Source organism: Petaurus breviceps, unplaced genomic scaffold (assembly GCF_028583685.1).
Source record: "Petaurus breviceps papuanus isolate PSGF00001 unplaced genomic scaffold, PetGlider_PUasm1.0 171, whole genome shotgun sequence".
Classification (NCBI taxonomy): domain Eukaryota; kingdom Metazoa; phylum Chordata; class Mammalia; order Diprotodontia; family Petauridae; genus Petaurus; species Petaurus breviceps.
Genome location: NW_027185754.1, coordinates 21,677,524 through 21,690,453, shown reverse-complemented (window position 1 = coordinate 21,690,453; position 12,930 = coordinate 21,677,524). Strand labels below are relative to the sequence as shown.

Genomic DNA, 12,930 nt, shown 5'->3' with positions numbered 1-12,930 from the left:
GTGTGTGTGTGTGTGTGTGTGTGTGTGTGTGTGTGTGTGTGTGTGTGTGTGTGCTTTTTCATCAGGAAGGTCTGGAATTCTGTTATATTGTTGAATGACCATCTCTTTGCTTGGAAGAATATGCTCAGTCTCGCTGGGTAGGTGATCCTTGGTTGTAACTCAAGCTCTTTTGCCTTCTGGAAAATTGTATTCCACTGCCTCCTATCTTTCAGTGTAGAGGCTGCCAAATCCTGTGCGACCCTCACTGTGGTTCCTCGATATTTGAATTGTTTCTTTCTGGCTGCTTGAAGTATATTTTCTCTTTAACTGGTAGTTCTGGAGTTTGGCCACAACATTTCGAGGACTTTTCAGTTTGGGATCTCTTTTAGGAGGGGTCTGGTGGATTCTCTCGATTTCTATTTTACCCTCAGGTTCTAGTATCTGAGGACAGTTTACCTTAATGAGCTCTTGGAGAATGTTGTCCAGGCTCATTTTTTCATCATGATTTTCTGGTAGGCCTATGATTCTCAATTCTCATGGATCTGTTTTCCAGGTCAGTTATTTTTCCATTGAGATATTTTACCTCTTTTTCTAATTTTTCACTTATTGTTTTGTTTGACTAATTCTTGGTTCCTCATAGTTATCTGTTTCAATTTGGTTGATTCTAGTTTTTAGCAAATCATTTTCCTTGGTTAGTTTTTGGAGCTCCTTTTCCATATCATACACTTTTCTTTTTAGGGAGCTGTTTTCTTCATTATTGTGTTTTTCTAATTCTGCAATTTTGGTTTTGAAAGAATTATTCATTTTGTCTTCTATCTCTCTCATTTGGTTTTCAAAGTTCATTTGGTTTCTCATTTGGTTTCAAAGTTTGATCTCATTTAGGAGAGCTTTCTGTACTTGGGGCCCATTCCCTGTTGATGTTTCAGCTGTGGGTGTGGAGTCCACATTGTCTCCCTCTGAGTTTGGTTTCTCCCTCTGAATATGGCAGGACTCCAGAGTCTTTGTAGTCTGCTTTCTATCCATGAGGCAGGGCCCTAGCCATGCCCTTCCTCTAGGGATCCCAAGCCTTTACCTTAGAGGTTTTTGCCCTGGGGCAATAGTTACTATGTTTTTTGGGGGGGTGGGTGGAACAGGCAGGGATCACTCTGCCATCCTGGTCCTTGGAGGTCCTGATAGGGGCTTTTTTTTAAATTTCTGGGCTATGGAGTGGTAATCCCAGGAGTATTTGCTGTCCTGGACAGGGGCCCCTGCATTTGGTTCTTACCTTGCTCTTTCCAGTCCCAGCCCTTTGGTGATAGGCCTGGTAGTGGCCCATGTGGTTGGTGGGACGATTGCCCTCCCAGTTGATCAGGCCTCTTCCGGGCCTGCCTCTGTGAGCCTTGCACCTTCCGGGCCTGCCTTGAGGCATATTTACTTATCCACTCATAACTTCTGAACCCGAATACTTTCAGAGAACTTGATAGAAATGGTATAAGAACCAATTTTTTAGGTGTGTTTATCCTATCATTCAATACTTACTGGCAGATGGGTATTAATCACTATTGTTGGATAGTTCAGACAGACGGGAAATATTCAGCCAGAATCTCTAATAGCACCTCTGATGGCACTTCTCTAGCAGGAATGTTGATTAATGTAGCCCCATTCCCCATTTTTCATCCTAAGTCTAACCCATTTCAATCATGAACTTGGCTGCTAGAAGCTGAGCTTGAATCTCCTGGAAATGGTATTGCCATCATTGGTCATCACAATGCCACTTGTTGGGTCCATAAGCCTCTTTATTGTGGACTTTAAAATCCCAAACATGTTTGGATGCCATCTGCAATAGTCTCGGGAACATTGATGTTCCATGATTATACTTTCTTTTTGCTTTTTGGAGGGGGAAGGCAGGGCAATCGGGGTTAAATGACTTGCCCAAAGTCACACAGCTAGTATTAAGTGTCTGAGGTTGGATTTGAACTCAGGTTCTCCTGACTCCAGGGCTGGTGCTATGTTCACTGCACCACCTGGCTGCCCCCATGATTATACTTTCTTCCAGATTTTTGTTTTGTACTCTGACTGAGCACAAGTGAAGTGGTGGGGTATGAGAGACAATGGCCCACCCTGTAAGCATGAAGCTGGGAACCTGGAGCACGGAGAAACAGTAGAAACTTCTGGAGATGAGTTCCAGTAAATAATTTCCAGATGGATTTTATATTTTACTTATATGATAAACTTAACAGCCACCAATCCCCCCCCATGAAATAAACATAAAAAAAACAAATTAACAAATAATAAATAAGCAAAGAAAGTGTTTATTTGTCCTCAATCCTCTTATAAGCCTATTCCAAATTCTAGTTCTTTCGACTGTTTTTCTTCTTTTTCTTTGTAAAAGTTGTAGTTAGGATGCATATGGCTCTGGTATATTAATTTCACTCTGCATCATCTAAGAAAGACCTTTTCATATTTGTGTGATTTATATTGTGTTTATGGCACCATCGTATTCCATTCATTAATTACCATAATTTGTCCACTCTCCATTATTTTTGCTATTACAAATAGAAAAGCTATGAATATGTCTGTAAAAACATATCATTTTATGCTGTTTTTGTAATAGTCTTAGTGATGGAATCACTGGGTTGAAAGAAATAACATGTTTTGTGACTTATTGTATAATTCAATATTTTTCCAAATTATCTGTACTATTCTTCAATCTCATCAACAATGGACTTTATCAATAATATGTGTGTGTATATATTTGTCATTTGAAATGATACAAACTAAAGTAACATCTTAAATTTGTTTTGATTTGCTTAATAATTAGGGAGCTTGAGCATCTTTTCATGTGGTTATAAGCAAGTGTGTTCCCTCCTTAGTAAATTATCGTCATGTCCTTTGACCACTGATTTACTGAGGAGTGTGTATTAATTACAGATATATCAGACTTTTATCTGACATATATTTATTTCACATATTTCTCCATTCCATTTCCATTGATTTAATTTTAGATATTGTTTGTTGTGTAAAATGCAAATCCTTTATATAATTAAATCTATTGATTTTTATTTCCAGTGATTTCTTTGATTTTTAAAAAATGTCCCTATTCTTCATAGTGAAAGAAAACATATTATTTCCTTTTTCTTCCATGTGTTTTTGGGTTGTGGATTATAGGAGGAAAGTATTGGACTTCTTTTTTTTTTTTAAAGCAATTGGGGTTAAGTAACTTGCTCAAGGTTACATGGCCAGTTATTTCTGGGTGTGTTGCTAAGTATCAGAGCCTGGATTCGATCCCAGATCATCCCGACTCTGGGGCCGGTGCTCTTACTCACTGAGCCACCTGGCCGCCCCTAGGACTTCTGATTTAAATGATCTAGGAAGCTCCTGTTAAGGAAAGCCCTTTCCCAATTCAGATCACCAAAAGTTTTACAATCCGAGAAATTTGCATAGGCCACTGAGAGGTTAAGTGATTTGCCCAGGATCACATGGGCAATATGTCAAGAGGTAAGATTTAAAGCCCAGATTTTTCTGATTCTAAGGTCAAATCTCTGTCCATTGGGATAGTCTATCTCTCAATTTCCCTAATTTTCTTCTAGTTCTTTTATCTGATCTTCTTCACATTGCTTTATCTTGCTTTGATTATTCCATTTGTCTACCTGAGAGTTATCTACTGAGATATTTTCTTTACTTTCAGTTCTTAGTTCACTGTTTCTCATACTTTAAGTGATTGAGTTGTACTATAACTTTTAAAAGTGTGTGACACTTTTTATTTTATTCATTTTTCTTTTTTTGTTGTTTCTCTTTTCTTTGGCACTTCAAGTTTATGCTTTTATGTAAGAGAAGCCCAGTTCCCTGCAGTCCTTTCCTTCCAAAATTATGTATCAGTCTCCTATCATTTTTATTTTTAAAATAAAGTGATTTCTATCCTTATAAATAAAAGTTGGTTGTTATCTGATCATTTATATAACCACAAATCCTGATCACAATTGTACAACTCTACTTTAAGAAAAATAAGTAAATTTATTTTAAGCCATTAATGCTTATGATCACTACCTAACCCTATGAGTTTCATCTTCAAAAATGACACAAATACATTCTAAAAACTACAAATTCTAGTATTTATAAAAACAATATAAATGATTAGTAGTCTTAGTAACCTGGCAAAAGGTGAACTAATAATTAGGTGAATTGATAAGTTTTTCCTTGGAAACCAATGTACTCCTATAGGCACTGGGATATATAAGTGAAGGAAAATAAATATTTTGTGTGTGTGTGTGTGTGTATATTTGTATATGTAGATATAAAAAGAGGATCTAAAAAGGTGCACTTCCACCTAAAACACCCCAAACAAAACTACAAGCACTATATTTAGTGACAAATAGTGATATCACAGTGGTAGTATATTTTTAAAAGGGATAAGAATAAGAACTTTCCTGCACTCCTAAATTCCCAGGATTGTTCTCCACTATGAAGTTTCTGATGTCTGACCAGAGCTAAGATATGCCTAAAGGCTTTCCCAAATTAATTTAAAGGATTTCTCCCATATGGATTCTCTGATGTCAAATAAGTTACATCAACAGCTTGAAGGCTTTCCCTCATTATAATTCCATTTACAGGGTTTCTATTTGATATAAATTATTTGATTCTGATTGTACTTTGTATGATGATGGAGATTTCTCATATTCATTACATTTGTAAGCATTATCTCTTGTATGAATTCTCCTATGTTGATCAAGGATCCCCAAGTAGTCTGAAGGCCTTCCCACATTCATTACATTACAGAATTTTTCTCTAGTATGGACTACCAATTCTGCTTGACTGTACATTTACTCTAAGCCTTCCTACTTTCACTTTATTCATAGTGTTTCTTCCCTACACAGATTTTTGGATGTTCAATTAAGTGTGAATTATACCCTTATATATCATATTCATAGTATTTCTTGTGTGAACTCCATGTTCTGTAATTGGGTTCATACTAAATTCATTTTTCTCAGGGCATGTCTTTCAAGGGAACATTGTCTTCTGAAAAACTGTCATTAGCCTCAGACATGTTTTTCTTGATATTTTGCTGCCACTCAAACTAGCTATCAAATTTTCAGAATAGTTTTAGCTTAGTGTATCAGATGCCTTTCCTTGTGAAGCTTTCCATTGTTTCTTTCTGTGATGATTTTTCTTCAGGAATATCTTGCTTCAGATTTAACTCTTTGGCTTTTATAATACCTGGTCTTCCAGTCTGAAAGAAAGAGAGAAAAAAGGCAACTCCATCTCTTTGCCTGCTCTAGGAGTAAGAAAACTACTGAATCTAAAAAAAAATGATGATGAGTATAACACAAAGGTGGCTTTGGAAACTTTTAGATATGGCCTTGAGATCTGGGGAGAAGAAACAGAGAGAGAAGAAGCAGTGAGAAGGGAACAAACAACAAATGGTTTAATAGAAGCTGACATAGTATCCAAAGTGAGCAGAAACTGAGAAAAATCCATCTAGAAGAATCTGAAGGTGAGAATTATTGACTGTTGGATGGATGAAAAAGAAAGAATGAGGTTTAAGGAAAATATCAGGATTGTGAGAGACAGCCTGGGACCAGAGTTCAGGGTTTCATCATCTTCAATTACTTTGTCTTATTGCCTCCAAGTGATCGATATGCTGGTATCAAATGAATCCTTCATAAAAAATAATTTTATTGCTGTAAGAACACCCCTACAGTTCCAGCTCTTTCTCAGTTCCCCTATACTTATCCTATCTCCATCATATCAGGCACTCACTGCATTCCTATACAGATAAGATCAGAACTGCAGGAATTGTAAAGGGCCTAGGCAAAAAAAATTGGTTCCCCATGATTAATATTATCATTACTATGTTCTGAGTACTGGCATTTATTTTGTTCTCTTCAAATTACTAGATTGTGGGCATATATCTACCCGGACTACAGACCACTTTGTCTCTTCATTGATAAGATAATTCTTCTATTCTACTTTGACTTTAAGATTCTCAGACGTTAGGATAGCCTCAGAATCTTGGTACATGTAGAGGACCTAAACTCTGGCATCCTGATATTGCTCTCCTAGTCAGGTCCTGAGCTCCTTCTAATCACTATACACTCTTGCCACTAATGTCCCCATGTGGCAATATTACTTTCTCACTGAGATAATAAATTACCTTCCTACTGTCTAGAAAGTAAAGATCACTTCTTAAGCTGGCAATCAAAATCCTCTAAAATTTGTTCCTGTGATACTCTTTTTCAATACTACACCAATAAGCATGCTCCATGTTAGTAGTTAGTCTCTTGGACTAAAAGGGAGGGCAGGGAAGGGATTGGAGTTAGTGGACAGATCACGAATCATGATCTAGCAAAGGAGACTGAGTAGCTACCGGACAGGTAGGAGGAAAACCAAGACAGGGCAGTATCATGAAACCTGAGAAAAGAGAGAATATCTGTGAGAAGATGGTCAAGACCAGTGTAAGATGCTACATAAGAGTCAAGAAGGATAAGCATTATAAAAAAAGTTATTGGTTTTCTCTTACTCACTTGGGCAGGTCCCTCTTGGGATTTATCTTTTTATTCTTCAAAACTTTCTTCTTTGTTCCAACTGGGAGATCACATCTGGCTTGGAAATTTAATAACCTGTTCATATGGAAAGAAAAAAGATTTGGGTGTTTGTGCTGGGGTCAAAGACCCATCCCTGAAAGTCCTAAATCCTCATTCTTAGAAGGATGAGCTATGTGTTGCATTAAAGATAGAAAAAGTCCCAGTTTCATCTTTTATGGAGTGCAGAACTTTTATCTATAAACAGGAGCAAGAGAATCCTGTTTGTGTCCCAAAGGGATTTGGAATATATGAAAACTGAACTTCAAGTTCCTATACAAAAACACACTATAGAGGCCTCATAATTTTTAATGACTGAGGAAATAAAGGCATTTCAAAAGTTAGATGGATGCTGAACACACAGGAATGTCCCATTTACCAGTGGAACCAAATTCCTAGAATTCAACAGGATTATGTCCCTGTACAGGTATATTTCATATCAAGACCCAGTTGGCTCACTCTCTCCTGGATGAAGTCTGCAGCTACATCCTTGAGTTTTAATGATTTCTGAAATTCCAAACATATTCATGCTCAACTTCTGACCATCTATTGACATGTCCTTAGAGAAAGTTGGCAGCATCAGAAGGCATATGGTCTTATGATATTCAGGGATCTGAGTGTCCCAAGTAAAGTAAATTTTAACTAATTTTCTATTACGTACTCAGCATTGTTTCTGATTATATAGGAAGCAAACCTAAGCATGAATCATAGTAAATGTCTTTGAGGGACACACAATTTTGCCTGGGAGGAAAACATACCCCTTAGATAATTAGAAAATAATACAAGACATTATCTAGTAAAGTGCCACATTGTGTGGTAAGACATTAAGTGCACATGAATTTAGAAAATCCAGAAATGCACATGGATTTTGGTAGCAGATAATAACTTGACAGAAGAATTATGGAACCTTAAAGTTGGAAGGACTTTAAAAGTCATCTAGAGCAATCTTCTAGTCAAAGAAGGAATACTTTCTATATCTCTCCCTAAGTGGTAGTGTATTCATCCAACCTCTCCTTGAACATTTATAGTGAATTCATTCCATAATGCAGCCATTTTTGTGACTCTCAAAATGTTAGAAAATTCTTTCTGTTATTGAGCTTCAATAGTCTTCCTGGTAACTTCCACCCATCATTCCTAGTTTTCCTTTCTGTAACTGCAAAGATTAAGTCAAAACCATCTTTTATATAGCAACTCCTCAGATATTTGAAAGAAGTTTTCATGTCTTTACTAAATCTTTTCCTAGGCTAAATATTCCAATTGCTTCAACCATTCTTCACATGATATATTTTTCATGGTGATCACCCTCTTATTAGATATATTTTCATGTATCAATGTCCCTTTTGAAATGTGGCAAGCAGAACCAAACATGACATTCTAAATATAGGTTGACAAATGAACAATACACTGGGCCTTCCATCTTCCTTACTCTGGATACCATAGTTTATGTTAATAAAGCCTAATATTGCATTATCTAAGTTTTTGGCAACCATACAAGATGGGTTACCTCATAAGAAGCTTGTAGTTGAATATCATGGAAGATAGAGTGGCCACTCAGGACAGGTAATCCTGTAAGTAGTCACCTTGTCCACAGAAGGTATGATGTTCAGGTCACTAGAGTACAAATCTATCCAAGAACTCATACTAATAGTATTTGCCTTACTCTAGGAATCCTTGGGGTAATGGCTAAAAAGAATACCAGTAATTCTAAGAGATCTTTATTGAGGAGAGGACCTAACTGTTCCCCCTGGAATCCAAGTATGACTGCGTTGCTGACTTGCTATGTATGCATTAAATGAATAGGAATGACAGGGATTGTGGGAATACAAACAAGACCATTCATGGAAACTCTTTTGGAATTACATTTTTTTTCAGGCCTAAGAAGGCAAGGTTAGTTACACTTTATACTGAAGGTTAGTTGTAGAAATTGTTTTCATCTGCTACCTCCTCCCCCTGATTTTGGATCTTTGGAGGAGAAAGTCCAGGAACCAAAGTTTCTACAAGGTTGGTCTTGGGAACGAGGTGTATAACATACTCTATCAGGTCCACAAACAATCAGAAAACATAATTGTGTTACAGGAATTTTGAGTAACAAGAAATGCAATTTGGGTCGGCCACACGAGTAATATTTTAGCATTTTAAGAATTAAATGTTGGCAAATGATTTTGACTCTTTCATAGAAGCTTACTTTGATAATATCTTTTCTCACTAAAAGCAAGTGATGCAGGTAGTAACTTATTTACATAGTACTTAACAGCTGGAACTCACTTTGCTTAGCACAATCCTGTATAAGGTTGGTAGTAAGGGTACTATTACCTGAATTCTACAAATCAAGAAACAGACTCAGAACTCTCACTATTAAGTGGTAAAGGTCATTGGATTGTTACTGGACTTTTTTCCCATTGATTATAGATTTCAAGAGACCTTATAAGTTATCAAGTCTACTGCATTCTTCCCACTGCCCCATTTTACAAATGAGGTACCTGAGGCCCAGAGAGATGAGATGAATGATCTCAGGTCATGTGAACAATAAATGAGAGAACTGGAGTTCAAACCTAGGTTCTCTGACACAAAGTTCAATGCTTTTTCCATTGCACCATGGTGCTTACCATAGTTCCATCTTGGAATGTATAAGCCACCAAATTAATTTACATCCAGGTAAATAAGGATCGTGTCTCACTATAGAGCCAAAGAATATTAGTGATTCATAGGCATTGCTAATTTCTATTTTAAGGATATTTCCAGCTTACTGGAAAGGCACATCAAACACTGGGGCTTTAAATAGAAGAAGCCTTCTAGATTGTGGGAAATGCAGCTCCATAGGTTCGTGAAAATCTGGACTGGAGTCTTGCCTCTGATATATACTGGCTGCATGATCCTAAAGAAATCACTTATCCTTTCAGTGCTCTAGGAAACTCCTTAAGACCCCAAGTTTCAGAGAATGTGAAGACCTGAAATGGTAGAAGTTTCCACAACAAGTCTTATCCTTAATATATATATATATATATATACACACACATATATATATATACATATATATATATACATATATATATACATATATATATATATATACATATATATATAATCATTCAGTTGGAGGTGTTCTGACAGTTGTTTTGTGATTTGTAGGTTCTGGCAAAGGAAAGTAATGATAAATGCCAGTAGATGTAAGTAATTTATCATCTGCCTAATATATTTTCAGAGGTAATTTCACTTTCCCTAACAATATAGTTCAAAACCTTTGACATTCATAAAATTACAAAGGATTACAAAAGTTACAAACCACACACACACACTCTCAAACCATACCATTTAATATGTGCTGCTTCACATACCTCAAACTAACTAGATAATATTTCTGTTTCATATCAGTCTTTTCCTTTCTAAAGCTAACTTTTTTGCACTTTGGCTTTTGTGGAGCCAGGTCACATCTCTCTCTAAAGAACAAAATTAAACTACTTTTGATTTTATAGCTCCTAAGATGCTATATAATTGCTCTCCCATCTTTTACTCCTAATCCCTTTAAATAAGCAGTTTATAGCAATTCCTTCTAACCATTTCTTCTTGATCTGCTTCAATGTGGCTGTCCCCAGTGCTCTATGCAAACTATTCTCTAGGAGGTCACTATCTTCTACCCAGACTCAAGGTCTTTTCTCAGTATTCACTCTCAATTACCATTACATTTGATACTCCTGACTAATCTCCATCAGCTTGAACAATGCTATTGTTTTCCTGGCCTAGATGACTTTGTACTAGTCTTTCTTCTCCCATTCCTTCCTTTGCTCCCTGAGTTTCCCAAATCTGTTTTTTTGCTCCTATGAAACAATGATTGTTTTTCCATTATTCACCAACCATTCCTCTTTTGAAGTTTGTGCCATCTTTTCTTTACTTTTTCTTCACCTGTGGTGGTCTAAATAACATATCTTAAAGGTTTCAAATTGTTTCCAGGGAATATCTAAGTAAGATGCTTAGGCCATGAACAGACAGTGCTACCCATACCTAATCAAGAACTGCTAAGGGGGGTGGCCAGGTGGCTCAGCGAGTAAGAGCACTGGCTCCAGTGTCGGGATGACCTGGATCAAATCCGGGCTCAGATACTCAGCACCACACCCAGAAATAACTGGCCATGTAACCTTGAGCAAGTTACTTAACCCCGATTGCTTTAAAAAAAAAAAAAAGAACTGCTAAGGGATAATCTTTGGAATGATGGATGCTATATCTGTTTGGATGATGCAAAGCTATCCTTCATACATACTAACATATACATATAGCTCATATGTATACATTCATATATTTATATGCATAAATAATTATGTACATCCTGTTCTATAATTAACTTTTAAGTTTCATTATATCCATAAATATCTTGTTATATGCCACTTATATATCCTTTAGGTAGTTATCTTCCATATAACATATACATACATATTTGTTTATGTATATTATATTTGCTTGATATTTTTACTCCTGTTATTCAGTATTAGTACAACTACTAACTTATGTATGTGCCGATTTTTCCAAAACAAAGAGGGAAAGAAGTTTCCTCTTAATGAATTAGACTATTAGTAGGGTCTTGCAGCTCAGGCTGGAGGTCCCTTGGAGCCTAACCAATCACCACTGCAACAAGTAATCTATACTAGCTGTCTTATAATAGGTTAGGCAACAAATTGGGATGAGGTTTGAGGTGGGATGGCCAATCAGTTTTGGTCTTCAGTCTAAAAGATGTAGTATTCTTTTCCCTTCAGCACAACCCCTCCCCCAACTGAACATGCATGATGTATGTCCCTTGCTGGAATTTCTTGGCATTTGGGTGGCTATATGGCCAATGGGAACTCAGATCTCTACGTATCCTTTCTCTTCCATTTCCATGAAATGATTCATTTCTTGTAGTGAGTGTGCCAAACAGATTCTTTCCACAGATCTTGAAAGAATCTTATCTCTTGGATCAATACATTATCCATTTCAGTCATTTACTGACCTTCACAGAAGGCTCCTGCTTTCTACAATGACATGAGTGTCTGTCTCAATCTTTAACTTTATCCCATCCCCACCATCACTATCATAAGAGATATTAATATCCATGCTGATGACTTTTTTTTTAAAGCAATTGGGGTTAAGTAACTTGCTCAAGGTTACACGGCCAGTTTTTTTGTGTGTGGGTGTTAAGTATCTGAGGCTGAAACCAATCCTGGGTCTCCCGACTCAGGGGCTGGCGCTCTTACTCACTGTACCACCTAGCCTCCCCTCATGCTGATGACTTTTTTAGATCTTGGACTTTCAGGTCCTGGGCCCTCTCTATTGCCTTCCATCCCTCCACTTCACTTCAGTCACCCTCTAGCTTGAGCACAATTTAAACTTCATAATCACTCAGAAGTGTCCCATCTCTAATATTCTGACTTCTGAAATTTCCTTTAGCTCTCCTAAAAATTCTCTTACAAAACCTGTTCTCTTTATCATGGTCTTTAGTCCTTGTACCTATTCTTTAAGTTTGCTGCCCTGTCATATATGCCCACAAGAAATTAGAGGTAAGCATAACAAATTCAACAAGTAGATATAGAACTAACTTTAATTAATGCTGACTTCCCCAAGTTTGGTGCATGTTTGTGCTCAATGACCCTGAACAAAAAAGATACTTCATGAATATCTCTAAGCACTGAAATGACACATGGGAAGTACAGCCAGGACAAATTACTGCAGGAATTCCAGCTATACCACAGTTCCACCTCAATCAGCCCAAGCAGTCTATTATCCTGTACTCATTCCACTGGCTCTTACTACTAAATACAGACCGGGGTAATTCAAGATAAACTAGTCTCCTTGCCTTTGTCTGTCACCCTAAATACAGGCTATCTTAAACGTCTTCATGCAGTTTTAAACTATTAAAGCTTAACATTAATAGTTTAATACTACACAAAGACTTTTGGGACATCTTGTGTAACAGTAGTAGTTATACAATCAGTTGATACTTTAATTCATTTGTTTCTCACAAGTTAAGCCCTGCAGGGAGTAACTCAAGGAAACTGCATCATAAAATGTTACCTGTCCTTTCTTGCACATCTGCAGCCTACAATGCCTTATTATTCCTACTGTACTGACAGTAACTTTGAAGACCACTTTAAGAGGCATCTTTCTTCCTCCTAGGAAGGAGGGTGGAGCAATGCTTCTAGCATGGCAAAGAGTGAAGGGATGGGATGGGAGGGTTGAAAGAATGATTAACACCTGTATAGATCTGTTATTGCTTAACACACTAGGTAGCAATGCCTTTTTATCCAATATCCTCTGTACCTTCCTTCATATCCTCTTGGGGGCTGAGTTATACTAACGGTATAAATATTGCCTATATATAAATATATATATATATATATATATATATATATATATATATATATATATA

General features: G+C 36.8%; 1 protein-coding gene across 1 annotated transcript in view; it reads right to left on the bottom strand.

Moving 5' to 3' along the window:
- Positions 1-2,249: 2,249 nt before the first annotated feature.
- LOC138157169 (zinc finger protein 713-like) overlaps positions 2,250-12,930 on the bottom strand; it is a 39,515-nt gene continuing 28,834 nt past the window's right edge. Inside the window, exons 5-6 of the mRNA XM_069082687.1 lie at positions 6,480-6,575; positions 2,250-5,185 (exon numbers count right to left, since the gene is read on the bottom strand). Of these exons, the coding sequence (XP_068938788.1) occupies positions 6,568-6,575 (8 nt within the window). The 3' untranslated portion in view covers positions 2,250-5,185; positions 6,480-6,567. The remainder of the gene's footprint in view (positions 5,186-6,479; positions 6,576-12,930) is intronic.